Raw genomic sequence first — 20023 nt, 5'->3', positions numbered from 1 at the left:
TCAGGCAGTCAAAATCTTCACTGTTTTGTAAAATGGCATCACTGTTGCAAAACAGGAATGCACACTGAGAAACAGAACCTCACGGACAGTGCCCACTCTACATCTAAAATCTTTCTTTAAAATAAAAAAAAAAAAAAAGCCCTGGCCAGGCACAGTGGCGCATGCCTGTAATCCCAGCACTTTGGGAAGCCGAGGTAGGTGGATCACCTGAGGTCAGGAGTTTGAGACCAGCCTGACCAACATGGTGAAACCTTGTCTCCACTAAACATACAAAAATTAGCTGGGCGTGGTGGCGGGCACCTGTAATCCCAACTACTCGGGAGGCTGAGGCAGGAGAATTGCTTGAACCCAGGAGGCGGAGGGTGCAGTGAGCCGAGATCACGCCATGGCACTCCAGCCTGGGTGACAAGCGCGAGACTTCGTCTCAAAAAAAAGAAGAAGAATGGGCTCACCATGACTATACCAGGTCAATGAAGGACAGTCCTGACATCTGGTCAACCAAGGCCTTCTACCCACATCTGGCAAGGTCCAGCATCTAAACTGGATTGCCCTGATTGGTGAGCAATACCTCAAAAATGCCAATTAAAAATTACTTCAGGCCGGGCGCAGTGGCTCACGCCTGTAATCCCAGCACTTTGGGAGGCCGAGGTGAGCAGATCACAAGATTGGAAGTTCCAGACCAGCCTGGCTAACATGGTGAAACCCTGTCTCTACTAAAAATACAAAAATTAGCCGGGCGTGGTGGCAGGCACCTGGAATCCCTGTTACTCAGGAGGCTGAGGCAGGAGAATTACTTGAACCCAGGAGGCGTAGGTTGCAGTGAGCCAAGACTGTGCCACTGCACCCCAGCCTTAGCGACAGAGCAATATTCTGTCTCAAAAAAAAAAATTACCTCAAATGTTTTACTGTCTAAACATCCCCTAAGCCAAGTGAGAACCCCATTGGCTCCAAATGAGTCTGGTTTGCTGGGGAACAAAGGAGGCTGTCATTGCCTGAGTTCCCCACAAGGTGGCAGCCGCGGGGAGACGAGCCAACACTCTCCTGCAGCGGCTTCCCGCCTTCCCAGCTCAGAAACAAACTCATTCCAAAGGCAGCCTTGAAATGACACAAAGCCCGGTTCTGGGTGGTAACCCGCAGAGCCCACCTCCACCAGTGCTCGGCAGAATCAGGAGTCTATACCATGGTTTGGCCTCTTTGCAGTTCCCTGAACGGCTAACCTTGAGGGGCCTGGATCCGGGCCTGTGTGACAATCCAGGGATGATTCAGGGCCGTGTGAATCAGGCTGCCAGCAAGGGCCGTGAGAGTGGGCCACGAATTCCCAGTGCGACAGGGTGGGTCACAGACCTCGAGGTCCTTTCAGCTGCTCCCCCCAGCCGTCATAACATGGTAGGATCCTCGGGTCAGAAGACCGAGAGAGAGAGATCAGGCCCCGTACTGCTTGCTTCCACCACGATGACCGCCACCCTCGGCCCGCTCCACAAGTGAAAGCTCCTTGGGATAGGGTCGTGCTCACCACGAGCTACTCCACCTCCCTGCAACTCCTAACCTCCGGTTCTCACTCTAGCCTTGGAGTCAAACAGAATAACCTGTTCCCACAGGGCAGCATCCAGATACTCAAAGAAGCTCGCAGGCCCCCAAACACTTCTCACCCTTTCTCTACAAACAGGACTCAGCGCCAGGCCTGTACTATGTAACCAACAGCCTCTGAACAAAGCTGGGGAACCAGGTCACGGTTAACTCTGGAGAATCCAAAAAACTAAATCTATTGGTCTAGAATTTTTCCCTCTTGCCATCAGAGGATTATGTTCTTGGTAGGTATTTCCACATGCACGTGCACACACGAGTGCACACACACACACATACCTAACTACAGTCAAATGTTTAGCTTCCCAGCAAAAGCTAATGAAGAGAGAATATTTAAATTTGGCCCAGAATTCTAAAATTAAAGTGATCACAGTTCACTGCAACCTCAACCTCCCAGGCTCAAGTGATCCTCCTGCCTCAGCCTCCCAAGTAGCTGGGACCACAGACACGCCCCACCACACCTGGCTAATTTTTTATTTTTTGTAGAGATGGGGGTCTCACTATGTTGCCCAGGCTGGTCTTGAACTCCTAGACTCAAGTGATACACCCACTTTGGCTTCCCAAAGTGCTAAGATTACAGGCCTGAGCCCCTGAGCCTGGCCTGAGAGTCAACTTCTCCACTCAGGCAGGCAGCAGTCTTTAGAGATGATGTCCCTCCAGCCTGAGCACAGGACAGTTGGCCTGTGAGTTCAAGGGGCTTAGGAGAAATGGGTGGAAGTTGCACAGGGGAGGCACAAAGACAGCCATAGTCTAAGCTGTTCCCTGCAGGGAGGCCAGGAAGAGACCAACCCTCCTACCTGTACCCTACATTGGTCAGAACACTCCTCTGTGGGCTTCTCCGTAAGGGATGCCCTTCAGCCACCAGGAAACCCCTCTCCTCTCTTCCTTCCTCCAGGCCCATCAAAGGGCATTCATTCAGGATACCTGGGACAAGAAAATCAACTTTCATGAATTACAAGAGAAAGTATATTTTAAAGACAGGGGAAAGGGCAAGGAGGAGGAGAGAGAAGACTCTCGGGGCCTGAGAGGTTTCCCAAATAGATTAGCAGGACCTAGGAGAACATGTGCACTGCCCTAGTCCCAGGAATTCTACCTGTAAGGCTCAAACTTCAAAACATGTGTGCAAAAGAACACAAAGACATGTGTGTCCACTGAAACATGGTTTGTAACATGGGAAGATGTTGACCACCAAGACGCTCCACACAGAATTCGATTAACACCTGACAGACAACAAAACAAGCAAGGACCTTTTTGTATGTGCAAATTCACAGAAAATGTAAGGAAACCCATGATATATTGTAGGATTTTTTTTTTTTTTACAGCAGGTTTCAGGGAATAAAAAATAAAACTATATGGGTATTAAATGTGACATTAAAAAAAAAATCTACAAGGATACACATCCATCCCAATGGTTTACACAGAGGATGGTCATTTCCACAAAGCTAGGCTGGGTCTGAGGAGGTGGGTGGCTGCCCACATTGGTTGAAGAATTTTTTTCTATTTTAACTAAAGAATACGCACTATTTTAGTAAAGAAAAAAGATGCAAAAACACCCTCTACTTAGATTCCCCAACCAAGCCTTGTCAGGGTCTTCTGGGCATTCTTGACACAGCCTAGAAGAACCCAAGAAGGTGCACTCGGACTGCCCAAACCCAGAGATGGGGATGCCAGGCAGAGGCCCTCCCCAGCAAAACACACATATGGACAAAACACCTGCGTGCTGCTCTCAACCATGGCGCCCCCTCCCCTAGGGCTGCCTCATTTCCTCTGAGATAAATCATGCAGAGGGCCGGGAAGCCCCACAAATCCCTCAAGCAAACACGCAAGTCAAACAGCACCATTTACCCTGCAAGGGCCTCTTCAAGTTTACAAGGCGTGGGAGGAACCCGGCAACAAAACTGCCCTTGTCCAGAGAGGTTGACCTTTGCCCTTGGGCCCAGCGGGGAGCAAGCCTGTGGCCATCCCCTTATCCCCGCTTCCTCTGCTGCTGGCCTACTGCCACCTGGGCATCCCACAGCCAGGCATCCACCCCACGCCTGATGAAGGCAAGGGGGCCCAGGATGCCAGGATGCGGGGCTGGTCGCCCAGCAGCTCTGAGATGCTCCCAGCCCTGCTCCCTGTGGCAGCCAGGCCTCTTCTCCTGGTGGGGTCTGGAGGTGGCGTTTGCTGAGAGGCACTGGTCCAGCTGAACTGACCTGGGGGACCCCAATGACCAGGATGCATCCCCACCCCCGCCCCTGCTGCCAAGGACCACAGCGGTAGGAAAAGGAGAGCAGGGAATGGGCTGCAAGGTGGGGGAAGAAGACCCTCCCCTGTGAGGCAGACAGGAAAGGGAGAGGGGGACAGGGGTGGGAGGGAGACCTCAGTCTGAATGTCTGTAAAGCTGAGCAGGTGCTCAAGAAAGTCAGAGAACGGGAAGACAAGGAAACTTTACGCTTCTTGAGGGCAGAGTGCTCTTTCTAAAAAAATAATATTTTCAATTAAACAATTTCTTGTAGAGATAGTCTATGTTGCCCAGGCTGATCTTGGACTCCTGGAATCAAGGGATCCTCCTGCTCCTTCCAAAGTGCTGGGATTACAGGTGTGAGCCACTGTACCCAGCCTGGATTTCTCTATTTATGACAAGGTGAAATTCTGAGTCTTTTTTTTTCCTCTCTGAGTTATAATTTACATACCACACAAAGTGTGCAATTCAGTGTTTAATATATTCACAAGGTTATGAATCCACAAAGTTGTGCAGCCACTACCACTATCTAATTCCAGAACATTTTTATCACCCCAAAAAGAAACCAATACCCATCAGCAGTCACTTCCCAAACCCCAAGCCCAAGACAGCCACAAATCTGCTTTGTGTCTACATAGATTTCCCTGTTGTGGACATTTCATGTACCTGGAATCACAGTTTGTGGTCTTTTTGCTGGTTTCTTTCATTGGCTGTCATGTTTTTGAAGTTCATCCACACTATAGCATGGATCAGTACTGCATTCCTTGTTATGCTGAATAATATTCCATTGTATGGATAGATCACATTTTATTTATCCATTCATCGGTCAGTAGACCTTTGGGTTGTTACCGGTTTTGGGCTGCTATAAATATTCACACCTCAAGTTTCTGTGTGGACGTATATTTTCAGTTCTCCTGGGTGCACACCTAGGAGTGTCGCTGGGAGGTCACCTGTTAGCTCTGTTTAGTTTTTTGAGGAATCACTAGGCTGCCTTTCACAGTGGCTGTATCATTTATTCCCACCCACAATGTATGCAGGTCCCAATTTCAACACATCCTGGATGAGGCAGATTTAAACCCAGACTTGACAGGATTAGAATAATATCATTAATGACCACAACACTGACTGAGCGCCTCATACACACGGGCACGCGGCGCCAGTGCCTTCTACGCAGTGTCTTCATGGCGGCCATACAGACCAATTCTCCTACACTGAGATGTGCCAACCTCGCGCTTTCTAGCAAGGCTGTGGGGCTTCCCTTGGACTGAGGGAGCCACATACACCTCTGAAATGATGACTCTCTCAAGGAAGTATAGAATCCAAACTAAACCCCAAGGCAAAAGGTTACCTGAGCCAAGTGTAGACCAAGAAGAACAAACTGCCGGCAGGCAAAACAGCAAGAAAACAAAGCACACAGCAGGGTGCAGGTGAAGGCCGGGAGAGGCCGCCTGCCCTCAGGTGGGGGAAGTTACCACGCTCCCCAGGGCAGAGAAGGGGCTCAAACCCTTAGAGGGCTATCCCCTCGGGCAGCTTCCTGGGAGCTTTGTTTCGACACAGCACCCCCATCCTTACCTGCTTCACACGCAAGATTCCTTGCCTCTTTAGAAACTGAAAACCTACAGTCTTTAAATCTGTTTGCTCCAGGAAGCTCCACTGACATGCACAAGGAAGGGTCCCTGCAGGGAATGGGTTGTGGGCAGTACTGACCAGAGCTAGCATGGCACTTTCTACTCTCTCATTTCATCCTTAGAGAAATGCTCCAAGAGCACCACCCCCACCTCCTGAATCTATAAAGGGTGGGAAGCATGTTGTCACAGCTTCTCTGTGCCATGCAGCAGGTGCGAGAAGGGACAGTCTTCCTGCTGCCGGCTTTCCATTACCAAGGCTCGGTCAAGACCTATGGGCTAAATACCAACCTTTGCCCCAGCCACTGGGCCTGACCTCACACGACCAATTCCCCTAATCAGAGGGCACACAAAAAATACTTCTAATAGCTCCAAGTATATCCATCTTAGGGTCTCTTGCTGAGCCTGCCCTGGTTACTCCACATAAAACCTCAATCAATGTCGAAGAAAGGAAAATAAACAGCAACTTTTTCAACAGAAGCAAGTTTTTCAATGGAATACGGTTTCATTGGAATATGGAATACTCCTTTTATCTAAACAATTAAGCCTTAAAGCCATTAGACAAAGCAGAGCAAGACAAGGACCTACACTAGGGCAGGTCGCCCCAGAGGGGATATCACAGCTGGCATGGAAAGAGGAGTGGGTCCTGGCATGGCATGAGGAGACCAGGCCTGACAGAGAGAAGGCATGTGGTGGAAGAGCCCACAAAGGGTCAGGAGGAGATGGGAACGGGATGGGGGACTGCAGAGGGCATGGGAGGCAGCTACACATGGGGGATTGACCAAGTAAACAAATTAAGAATAACAGGAATCGGCTGGGTGTGATGGCTCACACCTGTAATCCCAGCACTTTGGGAGGCCAAGGTGGGGTGGATCATGAGGTCAGGAGATCGAGACCATCCTGGCCAACATGGTGAAACCCTGTCTCTACTAAAAATACAAAAATCAGCCGGGTATGGTGGCATGTGCCTGTAGTCCCAGCTACTAAGGAGGCTGAGGCAGGAGAATCGCTTGAACCCAGGACACAGAGGTTGCAGTGAGCCAAAATCACACTACTGCACTCCAGCCTGGGCGACAGAGCGAACTCTGTCCCAAAAAAAAAATAAATAAATAAAATAACAGGAATCACATTTGTCACTGTTTGTTTGTTTGTTTGAGGCGGAGTCTCACTCTGTCACCCAGGCTGGAGTGCAGCGGCGCAATCTTGGCTCACTGCATGCTCCGCCTCCCGGGTTCACACCATTCTCCTGCCTCAGCCTCCCAAGTAGCTGGGACTACAGGTGCCCGCCACCACGCCCGGCTAATTTTTTGTATTTTTAGTAGAGATGGGGTTTCGCCATGTTAGGATGGTCTCGATCTCCTGACCTCGTGATCTGCCTGCCTCGGCCTCCCAAAGTGCTGGGATTACAGGCGTGAGCCACCGCACCCGGCCTTGTCACTGATGTTTTTAAAGGAAGTTACAAAAATAAAAGAGGTGGAAACCAAAATGAACCTGTGGTCTTGGATTAGAATTGAAAGTGTCAATGCGAACTCATGGCTTTCAATCTACCTGTCTGATATAGAAATACAGATATACATATGTGCATGTATGTATGTATATGTGCCTGTGTGTATGTGTACACTTAGCTACTCCCTACTTCTTTCCACTAAGAGGGCCAGGAAACAGTGCCAACCCAAGCTACAAGCACATCCAGCAATTGGTTGGCTGTGTTTTTTTTATCAGAGACAGCGTCTCACTCCTTCGCCCAAGCTGGGGTGCAGTGGCATGATCATAGCTCACTATAACCTCAGATTCCTGGGCTCCAATGATCCTCCTGCCTCAACCTCCTGAGTAGCTAGGACTACAGGTGTGCCACCATGTCCAGCTAATTTTTTTTTTTTTTTGTAGAGATGGGATCTTGCCATGTTGCCCAGGCTCATCTCAAGCAATCTCTCACCTTGGTCTTCCAAAGCGCTGGGATCACAGATGTGAGCCAACGTGCCTGGCCCAGCATTTACTTCTCAATACTATTCTCCATTAAAAGGAAAGAGGACTACGTGGGAGAAATGGCCAGTCTCCAGGGGCTGGGCCTACCTGCTGCTGCTGGGCACGGAGGTCACCGATCTCCTTCTGGTCCTCCTCGTGGAGCCGCTTCATGTCCTCCCACGACTGCTGCAGCAGGTTTCGCTCCCGCAGCAGCTGCCCATTCTCCCGCCTCAGCATGTCCACGTCATCCTTCAGCCGAGTCTGGTCACTCAGGAGCCGGCTGTGGAGTGTGCTGAAACACCCAGTACATGCTCAGTGAGCCCCAGCCAGCCCCTCACACCCTGCCCCACCCCAGGGCATCACCAGCCTCAGGTCCCAACACTTCCCGTAGATACAGCGGACAGGAGCCAATGGCAGGTAGGTCTGCAGCACTCAGAGGCAAGCCAAAACCTGCTAACAGCCCAATTCCAGAAACATCCAAATCACCACTTACAAACCTGACACCAAAAAGGGCACATGTATCTCCAGGGAAGGGAGACAAGCCCCTCTGGTGCAGACCTAGTGCCTCCAAATACTGGGGCCTGGACAGATATCAGCAGGTGGGCAGGCAAAGACCCTCAGAGGGATGCTGGGAGACCAAAGGGAAACACCCCTTGGGCCTACCCTACAGGAAGAAGCTGCAGTAGGGCCCCTGGACAGAGACCCAGAGGCCTGCCTGAGCCCTGCTGCATGTTCTGAATCACTTTCATGCCTGCCAGGTCTCTGAAGCTGGCAATAAGATGTGAAGGATTAATAGCCTTGTTTTACACTTAGGAAAACTGGGGCCCAAAGGCACAAATCCACCTGCTGTAGGCAGACTGCTTGCTGCTTGCACAGGGACAGGACTAGAACCAGAACCCCTGGCTACTAAGTCCAGAGAAAAGAAGGGCAAAGGCAGCTGTCTGTGGGTGTTGGAGGCCCTGGCCAAGCAGGCCTCACTCACTGGTAGAAGTCAGTCTCCTTGGCCACCTCCTCACACCTCTTCAAGGCGTTGGTGTGCTGGTTCTGCAGGCTCTGCAGGTCCGACATGGCTCGCACGCACTGGATCTTCAGCCTCTCATAGTCAGGATTCAGCCTGTGGTAGGGCCTGGCCCAGAGAGCGAATGGCCCCATGAACACAGGCCCCAGGATTCACACGGATGGGGGAGCCAGGTCCTGGATTAGGCCAGCCCAGTGGTTCCCCAGTACTGGTCTTCTATGCACCACACACACCTGGGTGTTTGTTAAACTCAGATATCCCGGCCTCACTCAGACCCACAGAATCAGAATCCCTAGGATGGAGGGAGCCGTGGTTGCCTGAGCTCCCTGCATGGACCTGGAGAGCTAAGAAGGTGCCAACTTGTTCTGCAGGAGCTTCCAGGAGTCTGTACAACAGGTCTGAGTCCACCAGAAACCTGTGATGAAATGTCTCTTCTCTGTAGGCTCGGCGTGACGGCTCGTGCCTGTAATCCCAGCACTTTAGGAGGCTGAGGCAGGTGGATCACTTGAAGCCAGGGGTTTGAGACCAGCCTGAGCAACATGGTGAAACCCCGCCTCTACAAAAAAAATACAAAAATTAGCCTGGCGTGGTGGCATGCGCCTGTAGTCCCAGCTACTCAGGAGGCTAAGGTGGGAGGATCACTTGAGCCCGGGAGGTCGAGGATGCAGTGAGCCGAGATCACACCACTGCACTCCAGCCTGGGCAACAGAGAGGATCCTGTCTCAAAAATAATTACTAAATAAATAAATAAATAAAAGTAAAATATTAAAGAAAAGAAATTTCTCCTCTCTTTAGAACAATGACTCTCAATCTTGGGTACACATTAAAATACCAATGCCCAGATCAATTACATTAGCATATCTGAGGATAAGACCCAAACGTTAGGATTTTTTAAAAACTCCCCAGGGTATTCCAATGTGCAACCAAGGTTAAGAACACTGGCCATGAGCAGTGATCTCAGAGTGGGGTTCCCAGACCTGCAGCACAGTATCACCTGGGAACTTGTCACAAATAGACATTCTCAGGCCTAGCCCCAGCCCCAGCCCCAGCCCTCCTGAGTCAGGTGTTCTGAAGGGAGGGAAAGAGAGGCAATGATCTGTGCATTAACAAGCTCTGTGGATGATTCTGGTGCATGCTCAAGTTTGAGGACCCTTTTTCTAGAGCAGAGGTCAGCAAACTTATTTTGCAAAAGGCCACACAGTAAATACTTTAGGCTTTGCACACTACATAGTTTCTGTTGCAACCACTCGACTCCACCTTTGTAGCAGGAAAGCAGTCATAGACACTTTGTAACCAATGAGCATGGCTGTGTTCCAATAAAACTTAATTTATAAAACAGGCAGTGGGCCCGTGGGCCATAGTGTGCCAACTCTCATGTGCTAGCACATCCACGTCTTCACTCATCCTGCCTTCGGGCCAACTGACTGAGGGGCATATCCTCATGAATACAAGCTCAGGGATCAGGCTCTGCAGCTCTGGCATAATCCCAGAGGCACAAAGTGCAGAGGCATAGACCCTTACTCCTGAAGGAAAGAGGTGAAACTGAAGTGTTTACACCAAGCCCCTCTCCCCTCCAGACCTCTATCAGCATGGGAGCTAAAGGATAAACCACTCTCTGGCCCTCCTCCTTCCCAGAAAGTCCTCTTAGATCATGCAGGTAGATAAAGACTCTCTCTGCCCCACCCTATGGGCCACCCTTCCCTGGTATCTACCTCTAAATCACAACAAAAGCAGCAAACATTTTCTTCAAAGCAACAAAGACACCAGGTACAATGTGCTCTGTTTAAAACACATCATGTGGGGCCAGACACTGTGGCTCACGCCTATAATTCCAGCACTCTGGGAGGCCAAGGCAGGAGGATCACTGGAACCTAGAAGCTCAAGACCAGCCTGGGCAAAAAAGAAAGACCCTGCTGCTACAAAAAAATTAAAAAAAAAAAAAATTAGTTGGGCATGGTGGCACACACCTATAGTCCCAGCTACTTGGAAGGCTGAGGAGGTGGGAGGTTCACTTGAGCCGGGGAGGTCAAAACTGCATTGAACCATGATTGTGCCACTGCATTCTAGCCCAGGCAACAGAGCAAGACCCCGTCACAAAAAACAAATAAAACACATGTGTGTCAGGGAACAATTAATATGTTTACCAACCACATAAAGCTTCACTCAACTTAGGAAGGTCTAGGAGACAGTGGTAGGGACACACACACACACACACACGAGCTGACTTTGCACACAAGCACACCACTATCAGGGGCCTCGCCACATGTGGGATGGGGACCTGCCCCACAAGAAGCCTGTGGGTCCTGCCCCTGGGAAGCATTTCTGGACATGAGGTGGGGGAAAGGGGACACTCAGGCAGTGCAGCCTGGACCTCCAGGAGCTAGGGGTGTTTGGGGGTGACAGCACCAGCATCGGGGTAGTAATCCCAACCACGGGGCCTGGGCAGGGGAGACGGCGCAATTACTACCTCTTGTCAAAGGCCGTGCCATGCGTAGCAAAGGCCAGGCGCTTGCGGAGCTCGTTTCTCTCCCGGGTCATCAGCCGCAGCTGAATGGAGAGGTTCTCCACCTTCTCATTCACTTGCCGGTCAGTGAGGAGGGGTGGTGGGGACGGCGCCTTCCCGGTAGTGCCTGTGGAAGGGGAATAATAAAGTGAACTTGTGTTCATCTGGCATTCACGAGGCGCCCGGTGCTGTTCTGAGCTGTTGGCTTGTGTTAGCTATTCGTGACCCAACAAGTGGGTCCTCTTAGCATTCCCCTTTCACAGATGAGAACACTGAGCCACAGACGGTAGCAGGCAGAACTGAAAGTGAGTGCAGGGCATCTGGCTCCAGCATCCAAGCACTCAACAACCCCCAGTAACCGCCCCAGCAAGGACCCTAAAGACGCGCACTCTCTCCCCAACCTGGCTTTCACACCTCCAGGATGCGACTGTTTTGGCCGTGATCCTTGCATCCTCCCCTGGTTTGGAAATACCAGCTGTTACCCACCACTAAGCCTGGCACATGGAGCAGGACAGACCAACCTGTACCCTGAGGAGAGTAGAAGGCATGGCTCGAGGAGAAAGGCACACCTGAAATCCAATGACGCTACTAAGGACCAGGGCAGCTGGGGCCCAAGGGCCATGTCCCCGCCCTCCTCGACCAGGGCTGGACAGTGCACGGCTCCCTTTTTGCAAGCCGTCCACCCGCCTGAAAGACCTGCCCAACCAGCCCAGGCGTGCAGGCTAAGAGGAAGGCTGCTGGCTCCCAGCTGAGGTCAGTGTGACGCAATTCAAGTTGGTCCTGATGCCTCCAGGCTACTTAACCCTCACCAGCCCTCATCACCCACCTTAGGACTGAGTGTCCTACAGGGAGCCCCACACCTTATGCTCCCAGCAGGCAACAGCCACTGCTGCCACCACCACCTCTGATAAGATCCAAATCCATTTCTAGGAAGAAAGCACCTCATCCCAGGAGAAGAGACTAATCCATGGTGCTTTTATATTGAACCCTGTCAATATGTCTACCTGATATCTCAATCAACCCTTAGAGACCCTTGTTGGGGTCAGAGGAGCTCAAAGCAACCATCCAATTTGTGGATGGGATCTGGCAGGCTGACTTGTGTCAGGGGACACAGTGTCTGTTCCGCACTGGACCCACAACGCACAAAGGGCATAGGACATGATAGGTCTTCTGATTCTCTGTGCTGTCCTGACCACCCCTGTCCCACTGATCCTTGTTGGTCAAATGTTCATGCAAACCAAGAGTCCCCCAACCCAAGACAAAAGCAGTGGCTTGGGGCCTTCCAGAAGGGCCAGGGAGGATAGGGAGCTCACGGCCAGGCATGACAAGCCAGACCACAGTGGGAGGAGGATCCTCAACTCCCAGTGCTGTGCTTTTCAGTCTTTTCAGGTTGTGGAACCCCAACCACTTGACTCCAGCACCCCCTGAAATGCACGACAGTCATGTGCCACATAACGACGTTTCAGTCAATGATGGACCACATGTAGGACGTGGTCCCATAAGATTATAATAGAGTTAGAAACAAAAGAAATATGTATTAAAAAAAAAAAAGATTAAATCATATCTCTACAAAAAATACAAAAATTAGCCAAGAGTGGTGGCTCATGCCTGTAATCCAAGCACTCTGGGAGGCCAAGGCAGACGGATCCCTTGAGCTCAGGAGTTTGAGACCAGCCTGGGCAACATGGCGAAACCCCGTCTCTAACAAAAAATACCAAAAAATTAGCTGGGTGTGGTGGCACGTGCCTAGAGTCACAGCTACTTGGGAGGCTGAGGTGGGAGGATCACCTGAGCCCAGGACGTCAAGGCTGCAGTGAGCCGAGATCACACCACTGTATTCCAGCCTGGGTGACAGAGAAAGAACTTCTCTCTAAAAAAAAAATTAAAAGATTACCATGGAGATGAAAAATTCCTGTCACCTAATGACGTCTTGTTGATCCTGACCCTCTGTAGCCCTAGGTTAATATATGAATATATTTGTGTCTTAGTTTTTAACAAAAAAAGTACAAAAAAATTAAACATTTTTAAAATAGAAAAAGCCTATAGAATAAGGATATAAAGAAAGAAAATATTCAGCTGTACAATGTGTTTGTGTGTATTCTTTTTGTGTGTGTGTGTGTTTGTTTTTTTGAGACAGGGTCTTGTTGTCACCCAGGCTGGAGTACAGTGGCGCAATCTCGGCTCACTATAACCTCTGCCTCCTGGGCTCAAGCGATCCTCTCACCTCAGCCTCCTAAGTAGCTGGGACTAAAGGCATGTGCCACCACATCCAGCTAATTTTTTTGTATTTTTTGTTAGAGACAGGGTTTCGCTATGTTGCCCAGGCTGGTCTCAAATTTCTGAGCTCGAGGGATCTGCCTGCCTTGGCCTCCCAAAGTGGTCGGATTACAGGCGTGAGCCACCACACCCGGCCCAATGTGTTTGTGTTTTAAGCTAAGTGTTATTACAAAACAGTCAAAAAGTTAAAAAAAATAAAGTTTATAAAGTAAGAAAGTTACAGTAAGCTACGGTTTACTATTGAAGAAGGAAAAATATTTTCTGTAAGTCGAATATAGCCTAAGTGTACAGTGTTTACAAAGCCTACAGCAGTGTACAGTCATGTTTTAGGCCCTCACATTCTCTCTCCACTCACTCACTGACTCACCCAGAGTAACTTCAGGTCCTGCAAGCTCCATTCATGTAAGTGCCCTGTACAGGTGGACCATTTTTTATCTTTTATTCTGTACTGTTGCTGCAGCTTTTCTTTTCTATGTATAGACACACAAATACTTACCATTGTGTTACAACTGGCTACCGTAGCCAGTACAGTACCATGCTGCACAGGTTTGCAGCTCAGGAGCAACAGGCCATATCGTGTAGCCTAGGTATGGGGTAGATACCATCTAAGTTTGTGTAAGCACACTCATGTTTACACAACAACTAAATTACCAAATGACAACGCATTTCTCAGAATGTGTCCCTGTCATTAAGCAACACAGACTGTGTTTAAAAGCCACCAGCACCATGACAGCCAGGATTTCTCTGCTCCAGGCCGCACCTTTGGGGTCAAAATATTCTTTGGTGGTGAGGCCAGGGGTCAGCATTTCCTCTCCCCAGAGGGGTCTCCTCTGCAGCTTCGAAGCCTTCCCACACCTTTCCACCAAGAGACCCTGAGCTTCACTGCTGCCCCCAGCAGTTTTGTGGGTCAGGTGGGTGATGGTGCTGAGTCATCTGACTGACCATAACCTACCTGACTCTCCAACAAGTGGAGCTTCCTTTGAACGTGCCTGCTACTCAACCTCTAACCAAGCCCAGGGGGAGGTTATGTTCCAGGCATTGATTTCACCTTCACAACAACCTCACAAGCGTGTACTGATAACATCGTCCCCATTTCACAGGTGATAAACTGAGGCCCAGCAAGGTTAGGTAATTGACTCAAGTGCCCAGGCAGTCTGGATTCTAAACACATGCACTTCACCCTCATGCCTCGGTGCCTCCCAAATAACAACCATCAGTAGCACGCAATGCAAGCCTGGCAGGTTTTGGGTTCTTTTGTTTGGTTTTGTTTTTTTGAGACAGAGTTTCACTCTTGTTGCCCAGGCTGGAGTGCAGTGACGCGATCTCGGCTCACCGCAACCTCCACCTCCTGGGTTCAAGCGATTCTCCTGCCTCAGCCTACCAAGTAGCTGGGATTACAGGCATGCGCCACCATGCCCGGCTAATTTTTTGTATTTAGTAGAGATGGAGTTTCACCATGTTGGCCAGGCTGGTCTCAAACTCCTGACCTCAGGTGATCCACCCGCTCACCTTGGCCTCCCAAAGTGCTGGGATTACAAGGCATGAGGCACTGCACCCGGCCATGCCTGGCAGTTTTTGAAATGCTTTTCACACATTATCCCATTTCGATCCTCATAAGGTAGATATCACTGTTATCCTCATTTTGCACATCAGGAAACACAATCTTACCAAGGTGAAATAGTGTGTCCAGGTCACAGAGCTATGGAATATGGAATATGGACCTCTAAATGATCCTAGAACCCAAGGTATTAACCTCAAAACTTGCACATTTTTGGATCTTAGGACCTCTGTACTTATCTGGCACTCCAAAGAGCTCTTGTTCACAGTCATTATGTCTAATAAAATTTACAAGATTAGAAATTAAAACCAAGAAGAATTTTTAAATATTTACTTATTTTTTAAAAAATCAAAACTCCGTTACATATTGACATAAGATTTTTTATGAGACATTAACCACCCTTTCCATTACAAAACAAAGCAATGCGGCAGGAACAGCATCATTGCTTTGCATTTTGTTACACAGGCTGTTTAACATCCAGCTTCACAGAGACACCTGGAGTCTCATCTCTGTGTAATGTCACACACCCAGGATGGAACCTTTAAAAAACTAGACTCTACACCCATGTGAGGATGGGAGCATAAAAGACCAGTGACATCCTAGTATCGTTATGAAAACAGTCTCACCTCACGAGCCCTCTGAAAGGACCTCAGGGACATCAGGCCACACTTTCAGAATGGCTATTCTATGCTATAGTCAAGTTCAAGAAATAGCAGAGAAACATCAAATGTCCAGTTTCACAACAGAAAAGCACCACCAGGCCCAGTAACCTGCCTTTGGGGAGACAAGAAATTTTGAATTTTCATCCCCATTGTGTAAACGAGGCAACATAAAGATGCAGCCCTGGCTTTCAAAGAAGCTGGAGAGAGGAGAGGAGGCGGCAGGACAGAAGGAGGGGCTCAGAGCCATCCCAACACACCCCATCTCTGTCTCCAGACGTCTCAGTCTACAGCCATGAGGACCTGGGGGTGGCTGGCCACACAGATAAAGTAGCAATGACATGTGCCAAGCACTGCCCAAGCACTGGGTTCTGTGCTAAAGACACTCTACCTTCAACTCATTAATCTTCACAGCTCCCTACTGGGGTTGTGCTAGGACTGCTCCTTGAGAAACACTTCAGAAAGACTACACGGCTAAGAAAATGGGATTCCCATGCACACTCAGCTCTGACGCCAGAGCCAACACCTCAACCACTCCACAACAATGCCTCCTAATAGGGAAGGATTCTTGTTCCACTTCTCTTGGCCCAAAGGCTTGAGCATACAGGACACATACAGAAAGTAAGGTCAACCAGACCCAAGATCCATCACACAGCAGGCTCTCAGACCCAGCAGAAAGTGCAGCCGATGCCTCCGGCCTTTTGTAATCGGGGGATGGGGAGGGCCAAGGAGGGCCACAGGGGACCTCATGACCAATCTCAAGATGTGCTACGCCCAGAAGTTCCAAAAGAACAGCAAGGGTTGCAGAAAATCCTCTCAATCCCCATTCAACTGAAGTTTTTGTCTTTTTACTTGCGTCTAGAGGTTGACAGATATTCTGAAAATGATGCAGTCCTACCATCCAAATCGTTGTCAGGATCCCTCAAATGGCCACCAAGACCAAATTCTACAGCAAAGGAGCTCACTACTTCCCAGCAGAGCCCATCTTATCTCTCTCCCTAAAATTATGCCCTCTACTGAGTCAATCTGTCCCTGGACATTCCCTCCACTGACCCTTGATCTAACCCCTAAGGGCCACAGGGAACAACTGGATTTCTTGTATGCAATAGACCTGCAAGCATTTGAAGACAACCATGAAGTTCCTTTACCACCATATGCCCATCAGAATGGCTAAAATAAAAAGCAATGCCACCAAATGCTGGCAAGGATGCAGCTGGATTCTCAAAACTGGAATTCTCAAACACTGCTGATGAGAATACAAAGTCATGCAGCCACTTCAGAAAACAGTTTGACAGTTTCTTATAAAGCTAAACATGCAATTGCCATACCACCCAGCAATCCCATTCTTAGGTATTTTACCCAGGAGAAATGAGAATTTATGTTCAAACAAAAACCAGCACACAGCTGTTTAGAGCAGCTAGGGAATGAATAAACAACTGTGTTATGTCCTTAGGATGGAGTATTACTCAGCAATGAAAAGGGATGAATGACTGATACAACTGCGGACGCACACAGGGTGTGGGGGAAGCTGGAATGCCCTGCGTTAATCAAAAGAAGCCCGACTCTAAAAGCTACATACTACACAACCATTCATATGACATTCTGGGAAGGGCAACACTACAGGGACAGAAAAGAGATGAGTGGCTGCCAAGGACTGAGGGTGGGGAAAGGGCAGGTTGCAAAAGTGCAGAGGGAATTTTTAAGATACAGAGGGCAGTGTTTTGCATCTTAAAAGTAGCAATGGTTGCATGACTATTTGTCAAAACTTGAACTGTATGCTTACAAAAAATACATTTTACTGTATGTAAATTATATCTCAATGAACATAATCTTAACAAAAAAAAATTTCTTTTTTTGAGACAGGGTCTTGTTCTGTCACCCAGGCTGGAGTGCAGTGACACAATCAAGGCTCACTGCAACCTCCACCTCCTGGGCTCAAGCAATCCTCCCACCTCAGCTTCCCAAGCAGCTGGGACTACAGGGGTGTGCTACCATGCCTGGCTAATTATTATTTTTTTTACTTATTGTAGCGACAGGGCCCCACTATGTTGCCCAGGCTGGTCTCAAACTCCTGGGCTCAAGCAATCCTCCTGCCTTGGCCTCCCAAAGTGCTGGGATTATAGGTTTGAGCAACCACACCTAGCCTATTTTTTTAAGAAAACCAAACTGTGATGCCCTGAATGAAGCCATCATCCTAAGAGTGATGTTGACAGGTAAAGAGATGAGGACCAACCTCCTCTGCTGTCACTGTGGTTATTTACAGTAAACTTTTTAAAAACAGGCAAAACAAAAACTAACATAAAGCTGGGTTGTCAACAAAAGCCTCCAAAGTAGCTGCCAAAAAAGCTTCCAATGCAGTTCTAACCTTGTGCAGTTGTTCTTCTGGACTCAAATGCAAAGCTGTCAACTCTCCCGTGACCTCAGGCTTTCCTTACCCAAGTCTGGCAACCACTGGAGAAGGAGGCAGATTGTCCTTTTCCTTTTGGTGTTCAGGATCAGATTTCAGAGGTAAGGGATTTGGTTTGGACTAAAATGGCCCAAAACAGAAAGACACCAGATCAGGAGCAGGCTCTGGATGGAGACAAAGAGCAGCCAGCCCTGGGCTGCTCTTTTCACCCCCATTTTGTAAAGGAGGCAACAGGAAGACACAGCCCTGGCTTACGAGGAAGCTGGAAGAGGAGAGAAGGAAGCAGGACAGAAGGAAGGGGCTCAGAGCCGTCCCAACACAACCCATCTCAGTCCCAAGCCATGAGGACCTTGGGGCGGCCAGCCTCCCTCTGACCTGGGTGTAAGAAGGAGGGCAGAAGGGAGTGTCCCCATCACAGGAATCCTCAGCTCCTTCAGTTGCCCTGGCTGCTACGGTCACCACCACCGAGGCTCAGCAAATGGACTGGCAGCTGGGTGGATTTCTCAGCCACCGCCCTTTGTCCTGGGCTCCCTCACTGTCATGCTCCCACTGACCCTGGAGGCGCATCCTTGGTCTTACAGCTGGGCAGGTCTCACCTTTGCTTCCAGGCCCTGTATGCCTGTGCTTCCAGGAGCCAGAGAGATGTCCAGGTAAACTTCCTGGCCACCTCCAGGCCCTGGCTGCCCGGAAGAGGCAAAGCAGTGGCAGAGCACAGTCATCAGAGCACCATGTCATCCTCACCTACAACTCAGGACACCCAGAGCCACAGTCATCAGAGCACCACATCATCCTTACCTACAACTCAGGACACCCAGAGCCACAGTCATCAGAGCACCATGTCATCCTCACCTACAACTCAGGACACCCAGAACCATTCAGGAAAGACCCAGGCCCTGCCTGGGATGAACAAGTGCTTCTTAAAGCACCTAAGCTTCACTAGAGAACCTGCTAGGCAAAATTTCAGGTCCCACCCAGACCCACTGAATCAGAAACCCTGGGAGTAAGTCCCTGCAGCACTCCAGCACTCCGTGTCGTAAAAGCCCTCCGGGTGATTCCGATGCCTGCTAGAGTTTGAGAACCTCTGTTCCAGACCAAAGTTGCATTTGCATATTTCTCCTTTGTTTTACTGGCTATCCAGCAGCCACTGCCTTTAAAGAAATCCCCCATTGATGTCCTCGACAATGAAGGCCTAAGGGGAACACCCCTCTTAGTCAATGAGTACATGACTCCAGTTCAGCATTTCCCCAGCTTGGAGTGAAAGGAGGTTAGATTCCAATGCTGCAAGCCCAGGCCCCAGATCTCCAGCCAGATCAAAGACTTGCTTTCGAACCCTTGACTCAGGTGTCTGGTTTTCAGAACCCAAACCACCATAAGCAGCCATGGCCAACTACTTCCCAGCTGCATCTGAGTCCAGAGCACCTTTCCTGGAAGGCCCAGTCCAACGGCCACTTCCTCCAGGAAGCTTTCTGTGATTCCCCTCATCAGAACTAACTGCTTCTTCCCTTGAGTTACTTCTTTCTTTCTGCTCTACACAGAACAGAATAGCCAGTCGTGCCAGACAGTGCCTGTCTCCCTGGCAGTGTGATAACATTCGGGGCCGTGTTCACCGTGATCCCTATGAGTACCAAACACCTGCCCCACAAGGAGGAGGCATTCCCATCTCTGATAAATTGGCTTTGCAAAGGATTACCCCTGACCCAAAAGTCTGGGCCAGGAATGAAGGATCAGAGGTCACAGGGCGTCAGTGGCAGCCCCCGCTTCCCTGATGGCTCACCCCACCTTCCCCTGTCAACCAGAAGAAGCACTTTCAAGGAATCTTCCCTGGGATATGAGAGAAGCCCTCCAGCAATTTCTCCTGCCGATAAGCCTGGAGACCTCTCCATTTAATAAGAAATCTCCTGCTATTTCAATCTTCATGGAATTTAAGGCTGGCTTTATAAGTGCTGCCCAAGAATGTCTCTTCTCCTCCTTAAAACCTCCCCAGTTTTCCAAGATGAGAAATAAAAGGCTACTGAGAAATTAGGTCAGGATGAAAGGGGAGGAAAAAAGTATTGATTGCCTGAAACGAGTGTGCAGTCCCCAGGCAGATCCACCAGGTAGGGTCGGGGGCAGGTCACAACAACAGGCGCAGGAGGCGGGGGAGGGCCTTGGGGAAGCTGTGTGTGCTTAGCTGATGAAAACTGCCCGAGGAGGCCTTGGCACA

At 49.6% G+C, this 20023-nt stretch overlaps 1 protein-coding gene across 4 annotated transcripts in view; it reads right to left on the bottom strand.

Annotated features, from left to right (window-relative positions):
* DLG5 (discs large MAGUK scaffold protein 5) overlaps positions 1-20023 on the bottom strand; it is a 136136-nt gene that overhangs the window by 55107 nt on the left and 61006 nt on the right. For 3 of the 4 annotated variants that reach the window (XM_055353792.2, XM_031015232.3, XM_031015234.3), the window contains 3 exons: positions 10884-11046; positions 8381-8524; positions 7507-7690 (listed from right to left, as the gene is read on the bottom strand). In XM_055353792.2, coding sequence (XP_055209767.1) covers positions 7507-7690; positions 8381-8524; positions 10884-11046 — 491 coding nt within the window. The remainder of the gene's footprint in view (positions 1-7506; positions 7691-8380; positions 8525-10883; positions 11047-20023) is intronic. The other variant, XM_031015233.3, reaches the window with a different exon arrangement.

The sequence above is a fragment of the Gorilla gorilla genome, chromosome 8, assembly GCF_029281585.2.
Source record: "Gorilla gorilla gorilla isolate KB3781 chromosome 8, NHGRI_mGorGor1-v2.1_pri, whole genome shotgun sequence".
Taxonomy (NCBI): domain Eukaryota; kingdom Metazoa; phylum Chordata; class Mammalia; order Primates; family Hominidae; genus Gorilla; species Gorilla gorilla.
This window is presented reverse-complemented; position numbering and strand designations above follow the sequence as displayed.